The sequence below is a fragment of the Dermacentor andersoni genome, chromosome 1 (assembly GCF_023375885.2).
Source record: "Dermacentor andersoni chromosome 1, qqDerAnde1_hic_scaffold, whole genome shotgun sequence".
NCBI lineage: Eukaryota > Metazoa > Arthropoda > Arachnida > Ixodida > Ixodidae > Dermacentor > Dermacentor andersoni.
Window position 1 is genome coordinate 16002784 of NC_092814.1, and position 20802 is coordinate 16023585.

Below are 20802 nucleotides of genomic sequence, written 5' to 3' on the forward strand. Positions count from 1 at the left end.
TGAGCAACCACGGCGGGTAACGCGCGATATCCGTTTACAAACTAAATTAAATGTATCCGATTTAGCTTGTGAAATTACACAATGAACGTACGTGCCTGTGACACTGTCAGGTGTTAGTTTCGTCCTACTTGGAAACATTCAATAGAAGCCGATGGGGCGGTCCACGATGTGCATGCCCAAAAGCACAAGCTTGCCTCATTCCGGCTCGAAATGACGAAATGTTTCCTTCGTAGCCCGCTCCGCGGAAGGAAAAAAAAAAACGCGTGCATAAGCTCCCGATAGCAGCGCTAAGCTGCTGCCCACAATCGTAGCACAGTTCCAGCAGTAAACACGATAGGCGTGCAAAACAACCACCTGCTGCATTACTTCGCACAAAATAAGATTTTGTTTTCGTTCTTAGCAACCATTATCTCCGGGCACAAAGTAGTTGTACTTCAATAAACACGCAATCCGATGTGTCACCGAATATAAAGCTCTTCCAACACGGCGGCCTTCCCGCGACGCAGTAAGCTTGGAAGGTATATGGCGGTGGCCGCTCAGTGTTGCCAGTCAAATCCCGACCTTTGCGGTACTCTGAAATTTTTTCCAGTGACTCTAGTCGACTTCAGTGTTCCTGTATATGCTCCCGCAGGGAGCAGAGTTGCGCATACCTTTTCCGGTGCCGCTCGCACCGCTATTCGCCGAGCGCGATCACGTGGTGCAAAATGACGTCAAATTATCAAATGCGTGCTCCGAAGCCAACTTTACGGAAACGGTGCCGACTCGTTTCTGTTAGTGCCATCGAAATTGCAATTGGGGGACCGTCGAGCGTGCGTAGCAACGATCGGCTCCGGGTTGCAAGTACGGTATTCGAGGATATTATGTTAATTACTTTGGTGACGTGCTACGAAGCAGATCATTTTGACACTTGTATTCCAGTACGACGGGTTGCAGCGCACCAAACTACGCAAATCGCACGGAAGGTGGCAGGGATATTTACGCGGTGCCGTGCGGACGGACGAGACCGACCGGCTCCGAAAGGGATATGCGAGGTCCGTTCGCCTTGTTTACAGAGGTGAGTTCGGCTTGTTTACGCTAAAGCGGCATTTATCTCGAGTAACACTCGTGCACACGCTGAAATGCGTACGCCTGGCATGAGAGGTTGTTCACTTGTGCAATTTTTGGTGCATATGTGCAGCACGACACTGACGCGGTACAAAGAAAGGACGACACGTCTGTGTCGCGCTGCACATATACGCCAAGAATGTTAACTTACCAACTCGCTCAATTCGCTTTGTTGCTTATACGATTGTTCTGACTATGCGGCTCCAGAAAGGTGTGTTCAGAACAGAGTAAATACTAGCAGATAGAATTTGCCCGCTGCACCCTGGCTTTTCTCTGCTCCGTTTTTCCGGCTTCGGCTTTTCTCTGCTCCGTCAGCGTTCCGACTTTTCATGTAAAGTCGATTGATGAGCTGGTGTTCATTGTTTTGTAGTAAGCGAAAACACTGTGCGCTCCCGCTTATGAGACAGCTGCGATAGCTTCAGCACTTACCGCCCGCAATATGTTGCGTGTTCGATCAGCCTTAGTCGACGTGAGGAATGTGAAATTATTTTTGTACGTTTTATAAGCGCTGTGTTATAATAAATTAACCTGAGTAGTATGAAGAGATAAAGAAAAATGTGCTGTCATATTACAGTCTGCTCTGCAATGTGTGAATAATTACTTTGCCAGTTTGTCATCTTATGTGAACAGTCCAATAAAAATAACCTGTTAATAAAATAACCTCTTAATAACTTGTTGCCTTTCCAGTTGCTTTGAATTCTGCCCCCCAAGGCTCCAAGAACCAGTACTCATCCCCTGCTGCCACCAGCCATTGCTCATCCATTCCCTTGTACGAAATAAATTTGATCTAGAAGCTCATGCATCTTGAATCTTTTTCCACTTGCAGATTTGGTACTACGAAGCAGCTGTTATGTTTGCGGTATGAATTTTAAAAATAAGCTTTGCATAAGATGTGCACACGTGCACACTTGAAATTCGTTTAAATTTACGTGTCTGCACCGCATATATCAAAAACGTGCAGCTGCTGGAACGACGTCTAGTGATGAATCACGGTCAACGGTCACTGACATAATTGCAGGCACGATAGTTCTGTTGGCGACATTCATTATTCGTCTCTTCCGGTAGCCAAAATGTGCTCACAATTGTCTACCACACGTGTGTGAAGTTTTCTTTAAACACCCTTTAAAGCATTCTTGCCTTCCACCTCCGCGATAAAGCTTCCTATGCACGCTGAAAAACATTGCACTGCTTTTTGTTGCAAGGTAATGGGCTTTTGCACGCGAAATTTTGAGCTGTTCGAGCCACGGGCGTAGTCAGGATTTTATTTCGAGGGCTCGAGGGGGGTCCTATTCTTTACATGTAAAATCGTGCGTGTTTGTATATGTGCGTGTATATATGCATGTACACACAAACTAAATATTTCGGGGGGTTGGCACCTCTGCGGCTACGCAAATCGTTCGAGCTTAGCCAGCATTAAAAAGTTTTATCTTGCTCAACGCTGGCGTACAGTTGCCGCATGTAGCATGCAGCAGACAAAAAAAAAAAAAAAAATGGAGCACCGCGCGGCATTTGCCTCCTGCGGGCGCGAATGTCCACTGCAGAGTTGGATCATAAACCGGACCTATGCGCAACTCTGCTCCCTGCAGGAGCAGGAACACAGGAACACTGGGCTTCTTCGATTTTCCACTTCTGGCTACCCGCGGGCTGCCAGAACCTGCCAGGACGATTTTGGTTTGGCTGCTCTCTGGAAGTTCTCTGGCTAGCAGACGACTAAAAGAGGCGATGGGCGCTCGCCGCCATCTTTGCTGGGACTTCACGGATTGCAACGCGGGCGCTTGAGGACTTACATTTACCTGGCTCAGCCAACTGTCACGGTCATCTTCAGATTTCCTTACTTCTAGTGTTATCTTTTTAGGTGCTAACACTACGTTCCGCATCGCGAAGCGGTGTGATACGAGCCGTGGTGAACCGTTTGAAGCTTTTGTGTGTGTGTCCCCTGATTGCTTCTTCGCGGCGGTGAACAGGGCGCGGCGTTCTCATGCGTGCATGTTAACTGCATCGTGTTCCACGCAAGTTGTAGACGCTCATTCACACATTGCGGTGCATTTTGGGCTCGTCTTTCACTGGCGGCGTTCCTTTTCACATATCTCGCGTATGTATATCTCTCCTTTCTCTGCAGTTAGCGAAGGCTTTGCAGCTAGCCCGTGTTCGCTCCGTCTCTCCGTCGTATGCTTAGGTGGCAGCTCGAAACCGATATGTGTTCGAACTGCAGGCCGTTGGTATAAGAATACACTGATTGCACTCGGTACATTAGACACACGTACATTGGCTTATTGCTCTCATGATTGCGACCAATGTTTTTCGTGTGAAACGTTTCGCTGGTCACAGGCGACGTGCATTTTCATGCGCCAGCCGCGTCCCCAGCTCCTTAGGGTCAAAATGGGAAGCACCATCAGCCACAACAAACTTTCTGAAATCGAAGCCCAAGCAGGTCGGCGCGAAATTTTATGCGTATGAGATGTACCCGATAACCTGCTTTTTCATGTCTTGTGATGGCACAGCGCCAACTCATCAATGTCGCCGGTGGTCGACGTGATCGCTGCGAACAGGGATCCTCCAGCTATCGCTTTCGAGTATACAATCACGATTTCGCGTCTTGTCATCCGCCGCGTCGGAGGCCATCTGTTGCGCTGCGCAAGGCGAGGTCGCGCGAAAGTGATCGTATTCCTGAATGCAACTATATATTTTCAAGCTGGCAGCGCATAAATGGGCCGACTACGCCGAGCGCGCGCCGGCCTCGCCGGGCGCTGCCATGCTGGTAGCATGTTTACATTCGGCCAGCTGTACCGGCGTTCGATTTTGCCAACTTCGGGCAGGTTCGGGTTGTCTTGGGATCCCAGCCCACGTGACTTCCTGTCAGAACCGGAACTAGCTGGCTGCCATCTGGCTGCCAGCGGGCTGCCAGAACTATAGTGAACACCATACCAGAACTCCGAAAATCGAAGAGGCCCACTAGTCGACTTTGGCTCTCAGTGCACCTAGCGGAATCGGCGAAACGTACCAGCCTCCAAGATGGTCGCGCACGCTGCCGAATCTCGGACGCTCCCGTGTCAGTTTCGTATCCGGTATATATTTTTTTTTTTTTTTGTGACCCATACCTTTGCTTAAATCGCGTGATTTCATGCAGGCGCTTGTACCGCTGCTTATATCTTGTGACGACGAGCGCGCAAAGGTGTTTCACTCATGTTAGTTTCATTTAAATTCATATTTGCTGTTTCAAGCTGAAACTTGGCGCAACAATCATGCCAACTTTTGAGGAAGTAGAACTTTATCGCTTATGATATTGTACGTCTAGTAATTCACGCCAAAAGGTGTATCGTAAATAAATGTGCCGTGTTCCTTAAATATAAATGAACTTGCTGCACAGTCAAGAACACGAATATAGCAGACAACAATTTATTGCAGCAAGATTGTTAGAGGCAGATACATGAAGACGGGAAGAAACAGCGAAATGCAAGTAATACGGGTGTCACACGGCGCACTTTTAAACGCGATCAAGCACAATCCGATTGGAATTTCTCAGTCACGATTGGTTCTTTTGCGCAAGCTGGGCGATGGCGCCAATATAAGTCGTGAATTTCAATCCGGATCAGACTTGTTCGCGATCGAATGTGGTCGTGTGACACCGGTATAATGGAGAATAGTCGGCAATGAATGGCGTGAAGCCAATAACATTGCACAAGCACAATACATAGAAGACGTGTTGTAACTATCCAGATAATGAAAAAAGAACTGCAAATACACGACAGCAATTAATTTGCTCGAAACAGGATTGTTTTACAAGGAAAAAAAATATTACGTTTCTTCTTGTACATCTGCGAAAGAGGGCGAATTACGGCAGAAATTTTATGTGAATGGTAGCGGGCCGAAATAAAATAGCTGCAAAAATAATTGAGCACGCACAAACATCTTCATCTCGAATGTGTAAGCCAGTGAGTCCGTCATTAAAGAGCTGCAATTAAGCACTTTGTGTTGGGGGTCTTCACCTGCTGTCTTCGAAGCCTTGCAATCGTCTTCTGATACTTGGAATTTTTCCCTTGAGTATGCGTGATGTCCTTTGGCTGTGCAGTGTATTATGAGGAAATGGTGGAGATTCCTGCAATACGCAGAATGACAGAGAGAAGGTAAGCAATACTGCAGGCTTGAAAGCTATTGAATGTAGACGCTACATTCCTTCGTATAAGCAATATTGGAACGTAGCGTCTATATTCAATAGCTTTGAAGCCTGCAGTATTGCTTACCTTCTCTCTGTCATTCTACGTATTGCAGGAATCTCCACCATTTCGTCATAATACACTGCACAGCCAAAGGACATCACGCATACTCAAGGGCAAAATTCCAAGTATCAGAAGACGATTGCAAGGCTTCGAAGACAGCAGGTGAAGACCCCCAACACAAAGTGCTTAATTGCAGCTCTTTAATGACGGACTCACTGGCTTACACGTTCGAGATGAAGATGTTGGTGTGTGCTCAATTATTTTTGCAGCCATTTTATTTCGGCCCGCTACCGTTCACATAAAATTTCTGCCGTAATTCGCCCTCCTTCGCAGATGTACAAGAAGAAACGTAATATTTTTTTCCTTATAAAACAATCCCATTTTGAGCAAATTAATTGCTGTCGTGTATTTGCAGTTTTTTTTTCATTATCTGGATAGTTGCAACACATCTTCTATGTGTTGGCATCACGCCAATGTTATTGGCATCACGCCAATGATTTCCGACTATTCTCCATTACACCGGTGTCACACGATCACTTTCAATCGCGAACACGTCGAATCCGGATTGAAATTCACGACTGATATTGGCGCCATCGCCCAGCTTGCGCAAAAGAACCAATCGTGACTGAGAAATTCCAATCGGATTGTGCTTTATCGCGTTTAAAAGTGCGCCGTGTGACACCCGTATTACTTGCATTTCGCTGTTTCTACCCGTTTTCATGTATCTGCGTCTTACAACCTTGCTGCAATAAATTGTCTGCTATTTTCGTGTTCTTGACTGTGCAGCAAGTTCATTCACATTTAAGGAACACGGCACATTTATTTACGATACACCTTATGGCGTGAATTACTAGACGTACAATATCATAAGCGATAAAGTTCTACGTCCTCAACAGTTGGCATGATTGTTGCGCCAAGTTACAGCTTGAAACAGCAAATATGAATTTAAATGAAACTAACATGAGTGAAACACCTTTGCGCGCTCGTCGTCACAACATATAAACAGCGGCACAAGCGCCTGCATGAAATCACGCGATTTAAGCAAAGGTTAAAAAGAAAATACAGGAAACGAAACTGAAATTGTAGCCTCCGAGATTCGGCAGGGTGCGCGACCATCTTGGAGGCTGGTGCGTTTCGCCGATTCCGCTATGTGCGCCGAGAGCCAAATTCGGCCGCAGGCGCCTATGGGAGTGTCGGCTCTTTACGTTTGCTATGTTACTCTATGGAAGCGCCATTGGCAGAGTAACTCTTTTTGTAAAGCAGGCCGTTACACAGCGTGAATGGCGTTGTCTGACCTGACGTGCGGGCAGCCTGCAATAGGGGTATGAGTGTGGGATCACCACGTTATTCACTTTTAAAGGTGCTGAGGCCAGGAAACTCGGTAATGCTGGCAAGATAGTCGTCGAAGTCGTCATCGTTGGCGGCGGAGTGTGGCGACGGGAGACGAGACAGGCAGCCAGCATGACACCGACCACTCTTGTAGCCGACAGAAAAGGTATATTCTTGAAGGCCTAACGCCCAAAGTGCCAGCCATCCAGAAGGATCCCGCAGTCCAACAAGCCAGCAAGACGTTCAAAACTTGGGCATGCTGCCTCAGTATGGGACACTAGTCACGATAACCTAATTAAGCCTCTTGAACTTGTTCAGAATAAGTCCGTGCGTTTCATATACTCTTCAAGTATTCGCGTACCGCAAGTATACTCACATGAAAGCATGCCTCAACATACCTAGCCTATCGCTATGGTAGGAGGAGACAGTGTGATGCGCGGCGTATCTGCATCGTGCGAGGGAGCGATGAGCGATGAAATTTGAAAGCTGCTAAGCTCGGTCTGATGTGTGGGTTACTGTGCGATGTAATAAAGTGGCCTGTACAACATAAACAGTGATGGAAAATACTTGGCGCATGTTGAGGTTCGCCAAAGCTACCACATATGTACCTAATTTTTTTAGAAAGCTTTTTAAAGGGAATGTTGCTGGCGGAAGGTGAACTGAACGACTTATTCCCAGGTGCATTGCGTGCAGCCCCGGAGTTGTTTTTGTCTGTTTGCGTGTACAGTTTTCTCTGCCACCAATGACCATATATGCGGCAGATGAGCGAATGGAAGAAAGATGAAAGCGGCGTTTCGGGTTGTCTGTGTTCATGATTTATGTTCGCTTGCGCTAACACCAAGCATTTTAGTAAAAACCAATTCGTTCAGAGTGGCCTTCAAATGTTATCTCCAAATCGCATGGCTAAACATCTGCTGCGCGTCCCGGTGTTGATATTATCTTTCGGTTCCCTGCGAAGAAGTGCCACCCGTCTTAATAATGCACCTCTGAGTTGCAAACACTTGGTGATGTTTGCATCGCGCATTGCATTAAACATTCAAACGCGACGTGAACGAGACGCGCGTGCTATCTGCCACGCGCCACCCCCTTCAAAATCGGCGAAAGCTGCACACCAGCTGCAAGTAGCGCCATCTACAACTTTCATCGCTCCTCTGTGCGCCCAGCCGGCTCCCGCCCTTCACACCGCCGCCTTCTAGCCACCATACTATCGCTTCGTCGTGAAATTACGCGTTTAACGATGTTTCACAAGTTGTTTCACCATCCAGCAAGGTGATCTCATTCCTTCGCCGCATCACAGCTCATCACGCGTTGATCAGGTTTATAAGCTAGGCATTGAAGCATTTATTACTACGTCATCCAAGGAAAGCATCAGAGAAATTAGCTTTCGTGGAAAGTGAAATGCAGAAAATAATACGGGATACGGACGAAAAGATGACGTGTCGGCCGCACAAGGTCCGCATTGCGCGCGCGTCGCACCATCCAATCGTGCTACGGCGAAGGGCATCAATCCCTCCACTAACCTTGTGTTTACTAGATCGAGCCCAAGGAGTGTTAGCTAGCGCCACTCAGAACCAAGGTCGACGGATGTGAAACATTATTTTTGCCCGATGGCGTCCCGTGACACCATCGAGCAAAAAAGGAGGCTTCGTCAAATATATTTAGGACGTAGTAGAATCACGTGGCCTAGTTAGTGCATGGGTCAGAAACCATGAAGAGGGCCGGCACAAACAATTAATCTGCGTAGCCTTTGTAGGTTCAGTACAGTGATTACATCCTTGTGGGTGAACTTTCCTGCACCGAAAAAGGAGGACAACATAATTTGTGACAAAAGAAAACAGACAATATTCTCAGTCGGAAAGAATTATTTCGTAGCCCAATCATATTACGTAATCCTCGAATGCAGTGCGAGATCGCAGTGGTGCAAAAGCACGCTTTCGCGCGCGTGCGTAAGCGCAATCAACCGTTGCCATGGCGACGGTCTTTATTCTTTTTATTTTGGTGCTCTTGGGTACCAGGGAAGAAATGGCGCAAATACACGCGACGCTGACCTCTCCGCGCGCACAGTCAAGTGGTGCAAGAGGCTGCTTCGGTGTACACAGTTCAGCAAAGCACTACTGGGCTACCCTGGGGTGTGGCGGGCAACAGTTGGGCACACACCCGGAGGCAGAAGCCGAATCCACTGGCTTGCTTCATAGATATGTGTGAGCCTAAATATCCGTTGAGTGGTTTATGTCAGAAATCATTCTTTCTATTACGCAGAACAGAGGAGCGCTTACTGTCTCGACTATGTCCGTCGGTGAAGACGGGGTTCAAAATAAGCCCGTTCGCTCGTACTCGCATTCGGCGCACATATAATCTTCGTATCCACAGTATATAGCTGCCCGACTGGCAGAAGCAGCAGCTATTTTAGCCAGTCAAGCCCTTGTGGCTTTGGCGGGCCTGATGAATGTAGTATATTTTCTAGAAATAGTAAAAAAAATTTTTACTATTACGCCAAGTCTGTCAGGGCCGGCAACGAAAACTTGCATTAAAGAACAGCAGCCTGTTCAACTTGTATAGTTAGCAGCCACTAAGAGAGTTGTTCAGCAGCGTGTCGTGCATATCATTTTCGGTGCTCGAGCGCCATAAACAATGCGCTGCAATGTGCAGCGAAATGCACGTGCGCGAGTGTTTTTCCAAAGCGCGAGCAAAGGAGAGGTCGTGTTTCCGGGCCTGCATCAGCAGTGCAAGTACTGCCGTTTTCATAAATAAAAAGACACAAAAAAAATGTTACCGCGTGTCTAATGCTCCAGATTATACAGCTAAACATACGGCATAGTGGAAAACGTTTCGGAGCTCCGAATTTGCGCAAAAGTAAAATTTCGGAAGCAGTAAACTGGCCGGAATCAGGAGTCAGAATCAGGAACACCTTAGACTTCTGTCAACCAAAGGACCAGGCAGGATTCGGTAAAGGCTACTCAACAGTAGACCATACTCACACTATCGATCACGTGATAGAGAAATGTGCGGAATATAACCAACCCTTATATATAGCTTTCATTGATTACGAGAAAGCGTTTGATTCAGTCGAAACCTCAGCAGTCATGGAGGCATTACGGAATCAGGGTGTAGACGAGCCGTATATATGTAAAAATACTGCAAGATATCTATAGCGGCTCCACAGCCACCGTATATATATATAGTCTTCCATACAGAAAGCAACAAAATCCCAATAAAGAAAGCATCAGGCAGGGAGATACAATCTCTCCAACGCTATTCACAGCGTGTTTACAGGACGTATTCAGAGACCTGGATTGGGAAGAATTGAGGATAAGAGTTCATGGAGAATACCTTAGTAACCTGCGATTCGCTGATGATATTGCCTTGCTTAGTAACTCAGGGGACCGATTGCAATGCATGCTCACTGACATGGAGAGGCAAAGCAGAAGCATGGGTCTAAAAATTAATCTGCAGAAAACTAAAGTAATGTTTAACAGTCTCGGAAGAAAACAGCAGTTTACGACAGGTAGCGAGGCACTGCAAGTGGTAAGGGAATACATCTACTTAGGACAGGTAGTGACTGCGGATCCGGATCATGAGACTGAAATAATCAGAAGAATGGGCTGGGGTGCGTTTGGCAGGTATTCTCAGATCACGAACAGCAGATTGCCATTATCCCTCAAGAGACAAGTGTATAATAGCTGTGTCTTACCAGTACTCACGTACGGGGCAGAAACCTGGAGGCTTACGAAAAGGGTTCTATTCAAATCGAGGACGACGCAACGAGCTATGGAAAGAAGAATGATGGTTGTAACGTTAAGGGATAAGAAAAGAGCATATTGGGTGAGGGAACAAACGCGAGGTAATGACATCTTAGTTGAAATCAAGAAAAAGAAATGGGCACGGGCAGGACATGTAATGAGGAGGGAAGATGAGGGTGATTAAGGGTTACGGACTGGATTCCAAGGGAAGGGAAGCGTAGCAGGCGGCGGCAGAAAGTTAGGTGGGCGGATGAGATTAAGAAGTTTGCAGGGACAACATGGCCACAATTAGTGCATGACCGGGGTAGTCAGAGAAGTATAGGAGAGGCTTTTGCCCTGCAGTGGGCGTAGCCAGGCTGATGATGATGATGAAACTGGCCGAACGGGAAAGCACCATTTGCAGCTTGCAAACTGGAGGCTAGTGCATTGAGTGCGACGGTATTTCGTTTTTTATAATGCGTGAGCATTAGCAGAGTCAAAGTTAAAAGTTGTGTGTCTGAATTGTGGCAACGTGGCAGAGAGGGGATGGGAGAGATTAGAATTAGAGCGTATGTATGTATGTATGTATGTATGTATGTATGTATGTATGTAGAAAGTGCATGGGCACGTAGAAAAGGAAAATCAAGCATTTAATTTCGACGCCTCGGCCGGTGCCGAGCCTTCATCAAGAGTGCGATTGCGAGCACACAGTTCAAATTAGAGATTTTTTTCTGTAAGAGTGAAAATCTAAAAAAAATTTAACCCACCTACCGTTCTATCTTGGGTGTGTTCGATAAGAGGACGCATGTTTATTATGTTTCGCACGTTTACGTGTGTTTTTAGTAATTGGACTACAAAGTTGATGTAAAACACGTGTTGAACCGCAATGCTGAGCCCGTTGTTTTTAGGCCAGCACAATTTAGTAGAATGATTGTTCCCCTAAAGCAGATCTATGACCAAAAAGAACTTGAAACAGACTGGTACCCTCGAATAATTAGTTATTTGTCGCTTCCTCCCTTTTGCAACCATGCTCGTTTTCTTTATCGGTTACTACTCCATACTTACCAACCTGTGAACAAAATTCGTAGAAATGGCGCAGTCGCAAGGTCTCGCCGCAAGACTAGACTGGATTGCCGAGCTAACTGGTCATTAGCTGGAATGCTCAATGAGAGTTTCTAAATTTCTCGCGAAGGAATCCCGCGAGACTGCAGACCTACAAACGACCCGGAGCGCGCCACCCATCGGACACCCATGATGCGCGCGTCGCGACACTTTGTTCGTTTGGCGCCATTGCTTCAGGCAACAAATCACCCCTAGTCGCACACCAGTTCCAAAGCTTTTGTGCGAGACGGCGAGCATTGTTTACGTTGCACTGCGCAGCATTGATCTTTGAGCAGCGCATGCGCACGAAAAGTGTGTCCGTGTGGTTTATCGGGTTCGCGTCCCCGAGAGTGCGTGTGCACCCAAACAACGAGGGAACCCCGCTCCGCTGTCGTTCTCAGCGAGTTCATCAACGTCATGAGAATTTATCGAACCCAAACTTTGTCAGGTGGCAGCTGCGAGTGGCAACTTGGTCTACAACACGCTCATGTGGCAATTCTCGGAGATGGAGTATGTAGCGTGTTCCACAATTCAATGGTAAATGGCAAGAAAGAAAATTTGAAGCTATCTAAGTGAGCTCGAAAGGGAACAATATTCAAGGGATTGGCTCTTCGCGTTACACGTGCCGAGGAGCTAACAAATGTCACAGGTACGTCGACAATGACAGAAGCATGTACAATTTGTACATGCTTCTACAGCATGTACAAGCATCTACAGCGACGTTCAAATATCTAATGAGAACACTACATTGACGGTGACGTGGCCGGAAAAATTCACAGCTGGCCACTCTTTAAGCACGCAGGCTTTGTGGCATCAAGCAAATGAATTACTTATGAGTGGCGCCAATGACATTGGGCACAGACATTTAGGGTGTGCCATTTGAAGCTGCTCCACAATGGCTCATCCTTACCTCCACCTGCTGTAGAAATTCAACGTCCTGAATGGCGTCTGACCACTGGCAGTGCTTATTTCTCTTTTTCTCAGACGATAATTGGCTATATCACCCCGAAAAGAAATTATTTCGCGAAATTAAAGGAGGCTCTACTAGTCCACGCAGTCTGCTAGCACTAGAAAAGCGGAAGGCTCCCGTGTCAGCTCATGGCGTGAAATAAATGCGCCTCAGTGCAGCGGCTAGCTAAGTGTGACCACATTCATTGACGGTGCTTGAGAAGCACAGATTTCTCATCTATCCCATTGGAGGCAGGTGCTTTGTGGCAGTACGTACCATCATAGAATCCTCGTGTTCCTGGATGTCCTGAAAACAAGCAAACGGGATGCGTCAGTCACAGCGTGGGGTGCATGCCACTCAGGCGCCAGAGCGCACAACTGTACGTTCTGCAAAACGATTGATCTGCATGGAGTGGTACGCAACAGTGACTGATACGGCACAAAGGCCTTGAGAAACAGCACAGGGGTTCTCTCCACAGGAATGACAGACCACAAAGTCAGCACCCTTACGTGTGAGGTCCAAGTTAATTGTTTATATAGTGATGGCCGCCCCGTCATATAGTCAACTGAAAACTCGTATGAGTACGGAATCTGCCTTGCGACTGCACAATGTCCTGCTCCCAAGGAATACTATTTTGTAATTATGTTAGGTCCTTCACAATTATTGAAAACTGCTCAGGATTCAAGAAATCAAGGTGGGTTGGCTAAAAAATGCGGAGGACAGGGCTCAAATGTGACAGTCTGCGAAGCAATGCAACTTGGAGAATGTTTCATCTACACTGCGTTTTGCCGGCGTTTCTTCGTTATTGGCTAAAATCTTCCCTATCTCAATATATTGGGGAATTTTTGACGGGGATGCTTTCTCTGACTGTTCGTAGCGTCTGAACAACTATGACGAGTGAAATATAGCATCGCGTAGACGGCGCAAATGCCGTAAACACATCTGGAAGATCATGTTTTGCATAACCTCTGGGGCAGTCACAAGTTTGCGCTAGCATTGTCGCCGTTAAAATTTTTCTCACCGTTTTTCAAAGCTTACTATGGCAGAATCAAGTCCCCTTACACAGAAAGTTTGGCGGAAGCATGCGTCAAGCTTATGGTGAACGTATGCGTATAGTCCTATTTAGTTTCTACAAGTAAATTGTATACTTATTTACTGGCCCCCATTCAAGAAAGTAAAATTTATTTTGCAGAAATGGTTGCGTAACAAAGAAGTGAAGAAGAAATTAATATTAGAATTTTTTTACAATATTGAAAATGCGAGTTACTTGAAACGTCTTTTGTTTTTAAAGGATGTCGCGGAAAATTTACGGAATCGGATGAGGCCAGAAACTGTTGATTCATTTATTGATGAGTCCAACGGAACATTATAACTACACGAGGAACGCCGTATTGCAGCCCAATGTGTGTTACCTCAACTCGAGCCCTTCGGGCATTGCTATCGGCTTCTGCGCCGCAGCTTTGTGCGACATACATCAAACGTTTTGCGAAGATAAGCCAACTCACCGTTGCTAACAGATATTTTCATTTTATCCATTAATTTATTAGGAACGGAAAAATAGTAGCGAGAAAGCCGTATACTTAGAGAGCTTCTCGATCTGACAGGTGACGGCAAGGACTGCGTAGCTCATTACATGTGTTCTCATCCTGAGTGTGAAAGCGTAGACGGATGGATGACATCGTCGTGATTAGTCAGTCATGGCAAACGAACACGCATGCTTTCTTGTGCAATCATTATCGAGCAAAACATACACGACGAAACGAGCCCAGCGGCGCTGCGTGCATGGAAGGAAGAAGGCTGCTGGAGCCAATAGTGCAAAGGTTGCGATCTCGAGATTTCCTTAAAGGAGATCACTGTACACTGTTTCAGGGCAGCTCGGGAATGTAGTACAGGGAGGCACACGTCAGTGTAGACAAAAAAGAGTTAGTGTCGCGACATAGGCAAGCATGACGACACACACGTAGTTACCCTTAGGCACTTTCTACTGGATGCTGGAGGCCCCTTTGGAGCCTAAAAAGAGAAAAGAAGAAAGGAAGGAATTGGTTCTGAATGTGCATTTTATTATCTTCCAATGCAACAGGCCCGGGTCGGACAGTTTCGTGAGCATCGTACAAACGTACATTTGTATATGCCTGAACAAGGTCAATTATAGACGATTACCGCAAGCCGCAACTGAGAGGTGCGTCTTGAAAAGCACCTTAGATTACTTCTGCGGGCCTGCATCGGGCCTGCCGCAAAATGAAATTGGCCGAGTACTACTTGACTGTTTGGGAAAGTAATGCAGCGCAAAAGTATCTGTCTGTCTGCTGTCTTCGTTTTTCTTTCGCACTGCATGAATGGCGCCCCTGTAATAAATATGAATTAAATTTAACCCAGGGGCCATAAATGGCGCCATATTGGAAGGCCCCAGATTAAGTTACACCACCTCGGGTTGAATAAATGTATGAATTAATTAAAAACTGGCCCGCTTACTCGCCTTTCTGCAGATATCGGGCGCCATTTGAAGGGTGCCATATTTCACAGTACACCTTGCGCCGTCATTACTTGGGCGCCACCAAACCAGCATTTAATCGGCGCCCTCTCACTGATAGCACTACACGAGTTGACATGATCGGTAGAAACCACCAGGTGAGTATGTGGCACCTGCTGTTATACCCGCACGCACATATGCTGTTGGCAATTGTCACGTTAAGCCAGCGTTTCCTAACGTTAACCACTAAGCTAATTTTTCAAACCAATTGAAGGAATTGATGCAGCAAAGATAACACAGCTTAATCAAGCTAAAATTGACAATATTCGGCAGAGTCCTTCCTTCAAGGGTCTCTGTCATATAGCATGGCCTCTCAGCGATGTGCAAGGCGAGCATGTTCAAGAAACTATGTTTTTGCAGGGATGCTAAATGAAAATAATAAGTTGACGTCGACTTTTTAAATACCATTCCAGAAACCTCGCAACGCTTGTATCGTGGCCATGAAAGGACTTGATTTACAAGAAAATTGCATCTTAAGGGTCAAGACAGATTCACCGCTACAGCTGCTTTTTGGTCAAGTGGCGTAAACCATTCGGGCATCCCGCGACATCACATGGAAGTAGAATTCTCTGCTACTTCCAGTTTGTGCGAGTTTCGCGAGTAGCAAAACCAGCACAGCACTACGCAGTAACGAAACTATTGAAACACGAAGGCGTGGGCGGCACAGAGTCGAGCGAAAACGAAACCGTTCGACCACCTGCGTCGTTTTTAAGGGTGATTTCAAATAGTTCTTTTTTCTAAAAATGAAACAGAACTGGACAAGTAGCATTTAATTTCGTCTTGTAATACAATGCAGTGATGTGCTTTTCCAACGTGTGCTCGAGTACTAGTGACAGAATTTAGCTTAGGAGTGCTTTCGTCATCGGGAAAATGCTTGAATGTCTCGGGGGAGTCTCTAGTCGTGTCCTGCATTTACCTCAGTTTCTCGATTATTAAGGCCCTGTTCGCGATAATATTGACGCCTTAGAGATTGTCAAGCAATAATATATCACTTCAGCTTGACTTAATGTTTGTCTTTAGTGTCCTTTTAATGGTCAGTCCCTTTACCGCCCACACTGTCAAAGAAATGTTTCACAGCACATGATCTCAATATTCATACGAAGCTCCTCATTAGGTTTGAGCCTCCAAACAAACAAGGGTGCTGCGTATGTCAATCAGCAAAAATCGTGACTGGAACGCATCACACCTCTGTGCACTATAAAAAGTGATTAAAATTTATATCAAGGCCTGCGTGCCCTTTCAGACTAGGCAAGTACGACGTCAGCAGTGCACCAAAATTAGTGAGAACTCCAGGATTCTCCATAAAATTAAGCCACCCGGCATACGCCACGCAGCATGCGAGAGCTGGTGACGCAAGTATGGAGGCAAAAGCGAGCACAGGGCAGAAGCTACAAGTAATTGATGGGGGCCTCCATCCCGCCAAGCAATGTTGCGAAGGGCAGTCTCCGAAGCGGAAAATGAAAGCCAGGACCGCCAGCTCGGAGCTCAGTTGCACTGGTCACGAAAGACCGGCGTGACGGCAAGGAAAGCAGATGGGGAACGAACGATGGCTGTGGGAGAGGACAACGCGTTGCCATCGCTGGTGACGTGCGCAAACAGGAGCAGAGAGAATGCGGCCGGCTGCGGCGACGGCACTTCCGCGGCAGAGGACCGGCAATGCAACTAGCGTTACCGCTCAACACTCCTCTGCCTCGCTCGCCCCATTTACGCGCACTTTCTTTATTTTTTATTCCGGATATCTAGCAGGAATCTTCGTCGCGCAGGCTTCGTTCGATGGCCCGAGGCGTTTATCTTGTGAACGCCTTAGGGATGACCGTGACTCATGAACTGCTTAATCTCTTGTCGCATCAAATTAAAACCAACTTCTGGTGTTTTCAGCGCCAAAACCACGATTCGATTATGAGGCACACCGTAGTGATGGGCTTCCGATTAGTTTTGACCACCTGCGGTTCTTTGCACCCAAAGCACGATACACGGGCGGTTTTGCATTTCGCCCCACATCGAGATGCGGCCGGGATTCGATCCCCTCGGGCGCAACAGCGAAGCCAATACGCCACCACGGCGGGTCGTCGCATCAATGGCTCTCATGCGACGGTGGTTGGGCTCGGTTTTGTGGGCGCTTTTCCGAGGCTCTCAACGCACGCGAACGCAACACAAGGTGGCCTCGCAATGGTGCGAGCTGTGTGTCGCCTCCACTGTATCGTTGGGACACGTGAGCGGAAAAGAGCTCGCGGCAACAAAAGCCCGACCGTCCACGCCCCACAGCCGCTTCAAGGAAAATATACCTGGTAGCGAAGCTTCCATAGGAGCCCATACGTTCAAAACATGGCGGTTCCTGGGGCTTACCGCCATCTGTACGTGGAGGGAACACTTCCGGCGGAAGAAAAAATAATGTGACGCCACATCCGTTAAAAACAGAAGTGACGTCATTTTGTTTTCGAAGGCGCGAAATTTTTGTTGGCCTGCCTAAATATATAGTGCTATATATATATATTATATAGAGCTATATATTAAAATGCCCCGCCATTCGACTTGATGGGCGTTTCGAGATTTCAGCGCGGAAAGCGACGCAGGAAAAGGCCAGCCGTACGGTTGTCGAAATCGCACCCCTGCACAGAACATACTTTTTTTAGAGGCCGACGAAAGTTTTAGGTGTAGAGCGCTGATTCTATCGTCGGATGCCAAGCCCGTCGGCCAGCGCAGTCGAACGAAAACAACTAAACAATCATCTGGCGTTCGTAACTCACTACTTTTGACTGAACGGGTTAAGAAGCTATGAAGCTACCGGCGTCAGCAAATTCAGACAAACTTCGACAAGCAAAAAAGCACAACGCGTGAGGTGGGCGTATTTCGACAGGTGAACTTTACGAGTGCGCCTTTCTGCGCATTTTAAGAGGTGCAATGCATTGCAAGTGACAGCGCCGTCCACGCCCCCTGTAACAATGGCCGCTGAAAAGAAATGTATTTATTGATATTAAAATTAAATAAAATTGTATTTTCTTAACTAGTCGCGAATATATAAAATTGACCAGGAATTTTAGTTTTGTTGAATAAATCTGTTTCGCGTTTGAAATAAAAAACACTTTTTATCTTTCTAAATGTTTCTTCCCTCCAAACATAGTCCCGCTTCAATCGCTGCTCCCATAACCCCCCTTGCTGATGCAGGTGACAATTTGTACTGAACCGCTTTTCAGCCGAAGCTTCGCGACCTATTTGGATCGACCTTGGCCGCTTTTGGTAAGTAGCGCCAACCTTTGATGTGCGCCGCTGTTACCTGGTTCGTCTCTCACGTCAGTTCCACTTCCGAGGTTTCCGTTTCCGAGGCTTCCGCTTCCGGGGTTTCCGTTTTCAATTGTTCCGCTTCCGCTATTCCCAGTTCCTAAATGTTCGTGTTTTGTGCACAAGAAGTTAAAAAAAAGAAACTCCTTGTTTACACGTTCGCCCTTCTATGCAGGAGTCAAACTCGAAGCTAGGCGCAAGTCCGGTTTGACCCCGCAAAGCTGAGGGGACGAGCGAGGAAGGAGGTGGTTAAAGTTCATGGAGTGGCAACCACGGAAGTAACCCATACGACTGTCAGCGCGACCCGAGCATGTCGACTTGGGACGATCGTCCTGCGTTAGGCAAGCAGTTATCGTTGCTGCCAAGAAATTAGGCATGGCTAATATTTCTTTAGATATGGAATACTACGCCGAGTAACTGACAAGTGAATGTGCGAGTAGTTCGCGGTACAGATCATAGTGGTGAGCAATTGTCGAGTTCCTTCAGGAAACACATAGTTGTAAAGTTTCACATAACGAACCTAGTATAAGCATACTTTGTGCATTTACATAATGCTGGTCTAATTGGTGTGCTATGCATAAGATAAAGCCGGTTTTATGCAGTGTGGCTTAATGAGGAATCAGTTTTTTCTCGTAAAAGGTAGTTTTTCGTAAATTGTGGTTTAAGCAGTTCAAGTTTCTACATGTGCTTGAACTTTTCAAAAGGTGAAACTTTCTATTGCCGCAGTGCTTGGATGCATTTGCCCTGGCGTCGTATCACACGGCTCAATACAGTCCGCCATTATGAATCACACAGTATTTCGGGACACGCTTGCAGAGCTCTGTCCTTTCTCCCCTAACTTCTAAATACGACCAATAAAATTTATAGGAGGCACCAGCGCTCCGGCGTCAATGTTTAACCTGTCACTATCACCTGGAGTATTAACCCAACCAACATGAAAAAGGCGAAAATATATGTGAGACATAAATAACGTAAGCAATTATTGGCCTATTTCCGTTCTCTTCATATTTTCGGAGCCGCTTGAAAAAATACTTTTAAAGAGAACTGAAAGATTTTTTTTACCAACCGCTGCGTAATCAATGGCTCTCATGCGACGGTGGTTGGGCTCGGTTTTGTGGGCGCTTTTCCGAGGCTCTCAACGCACGCGAACGCAACACAAGGTGGCCTCGCAATGGTGCGAGCTGTGTGTCGCCTCCACTGTATCGTTGGGACACGTGAGCGGAAAAGAGCTCGCGGCAACAAAAGCCCGACCGTCCACGCCCCACAGCCGCTTCAAGGAAAATATACCTGGTAGCGAAGCTTCCATAGGAGCCCATACGTTCAAAACATGGCGGTTCCTGGGGCTTACCGCCATCTGTACGTGGAGGGAATACTTCCGGCGGAAGAAAAAATAATGTGACGCCACATCCGTTAAAAACAGAAGTGACGTCATTTTGTTTTCGAAGGCGCGAAATTTTTGTTGGCCTGCCTAAATATATAGTGCTATATATATATATTATATAGAGCTATATATTAAAATGCCCCGCCATTCGACTTGATGGGCGTTTCGAGATTTCAGCGCGGAAAGCGACGCAGGAAAAGGCCAGCCGTACGGTTGTCGAAATCGCACCCCTGCACAGAACATACTTTTTTTAGAGGCCGACGAAAGTTTTAGGTGTAGAGCGCTGATTCTATCGTCGGATGCCAAGCCCGTCGGCCAGCGCAGTCGAACGAAAACAACTAAACAATCATCTGGCGGTCGTAACTCACTACTTTTGACTGAACGGGTTAAGAAGCTATGAAGCTACCGGCGTCAGCAAATTCAGACAAACTTCGACAAGCAAAAAAGCACAACGCGTGAGGTGGGCGTATTTCGACAGGTGAACTTTACGAGTGCGCCTTTCTGCGCATTTTAAGAGGTGCAATGCATTGCAAGTGACAGCGCCGTCCACGCCCCCTGTAACAATGGCCGCTGAAAAGAAATGTATTTATTGATATTAAAATTAAATAAAATTGTATTTTCTTAACTAGTCGCGAATATATAAAATTGACCAGGAATTTTAGTTTTGTTGAATAAATCTGTTTCGCGTTTGAAATAAAAAACACTTTTTATCTTTCTAAATGTTTCTTCCCTCCAAACATAGTCCCGCTTCAATCGCTGCTCCCATAACCCCCCTTGCTGATGCAGGTGACAATTTGTACTGAACCGCTTTTCAGCCGAAGCTTCGCGACCTATTTGGATCGACCTTGGCCGCTTTTGGTAAGTAGCGCCAACCTTTGATGTGCGCCGCTGTTACCTGGTTCGTCTCTCACGTCAGTTCCACTTCCGAGGTTTCCGTTTCCGAGGCTTCCGCTTCCGGGGTTTCCGTTTTCAATTGTTCCGCTTCCGCTATTCCCAGTTCCTAAATGTTCGTGTTTTGTGCACAAGAAGTTAAAAAAAAGAAACTCCTTGTTTACACGTTCGCCCTTCTATGCAGGAGTCAAACTCGAAGCTAGGCGCAAGTCCTGTTTGACCCCGCAAAGCTGAGGGGACGAGCGAGGAAGGAGGTGGTTAAAGTTCATGGAGTGGCAACCACGGAAGTAACCCATACGACT

At 46.7% G+C, this 20802-nt stretch overlaps 1 protein-coding gene across 6 annotated transcripts in view; it reads right to left on the minus strand.

Annotated features, from left to right (window-relative positions):
• LOC126545894 (uncharacterized protein ZK1073.1) overlaps positions 1–20802 on the minus strand; it is a 362662-nt gene that overhangs the window by 244943 nt on the left and 96917 nt on the right. For 2 of the 6 annotated variants that reach the window (XM_050193935.3, XM_050193934.3), the window contains 2 exons: positions 14388–14429; positions 12696–12725 (listed from right to left, as the gene is read on the minus strand). The exons of 2 other annotated variants lie outside the window; for them this stretch is intronic. In XM_050193935.3, the coding sequence (XP_050049892.2) occupies positions 12696–12725; positions 14388–14429 (72 nt within the window). The remainder of the gene's footprint in view (positions 1–12695; positions 12726–14387; positions 14430–20802) is intronic. 2 more of the 6 variants (XM_050193937.3, XM_050193936.3) reach the window with 1 other exon arrangement.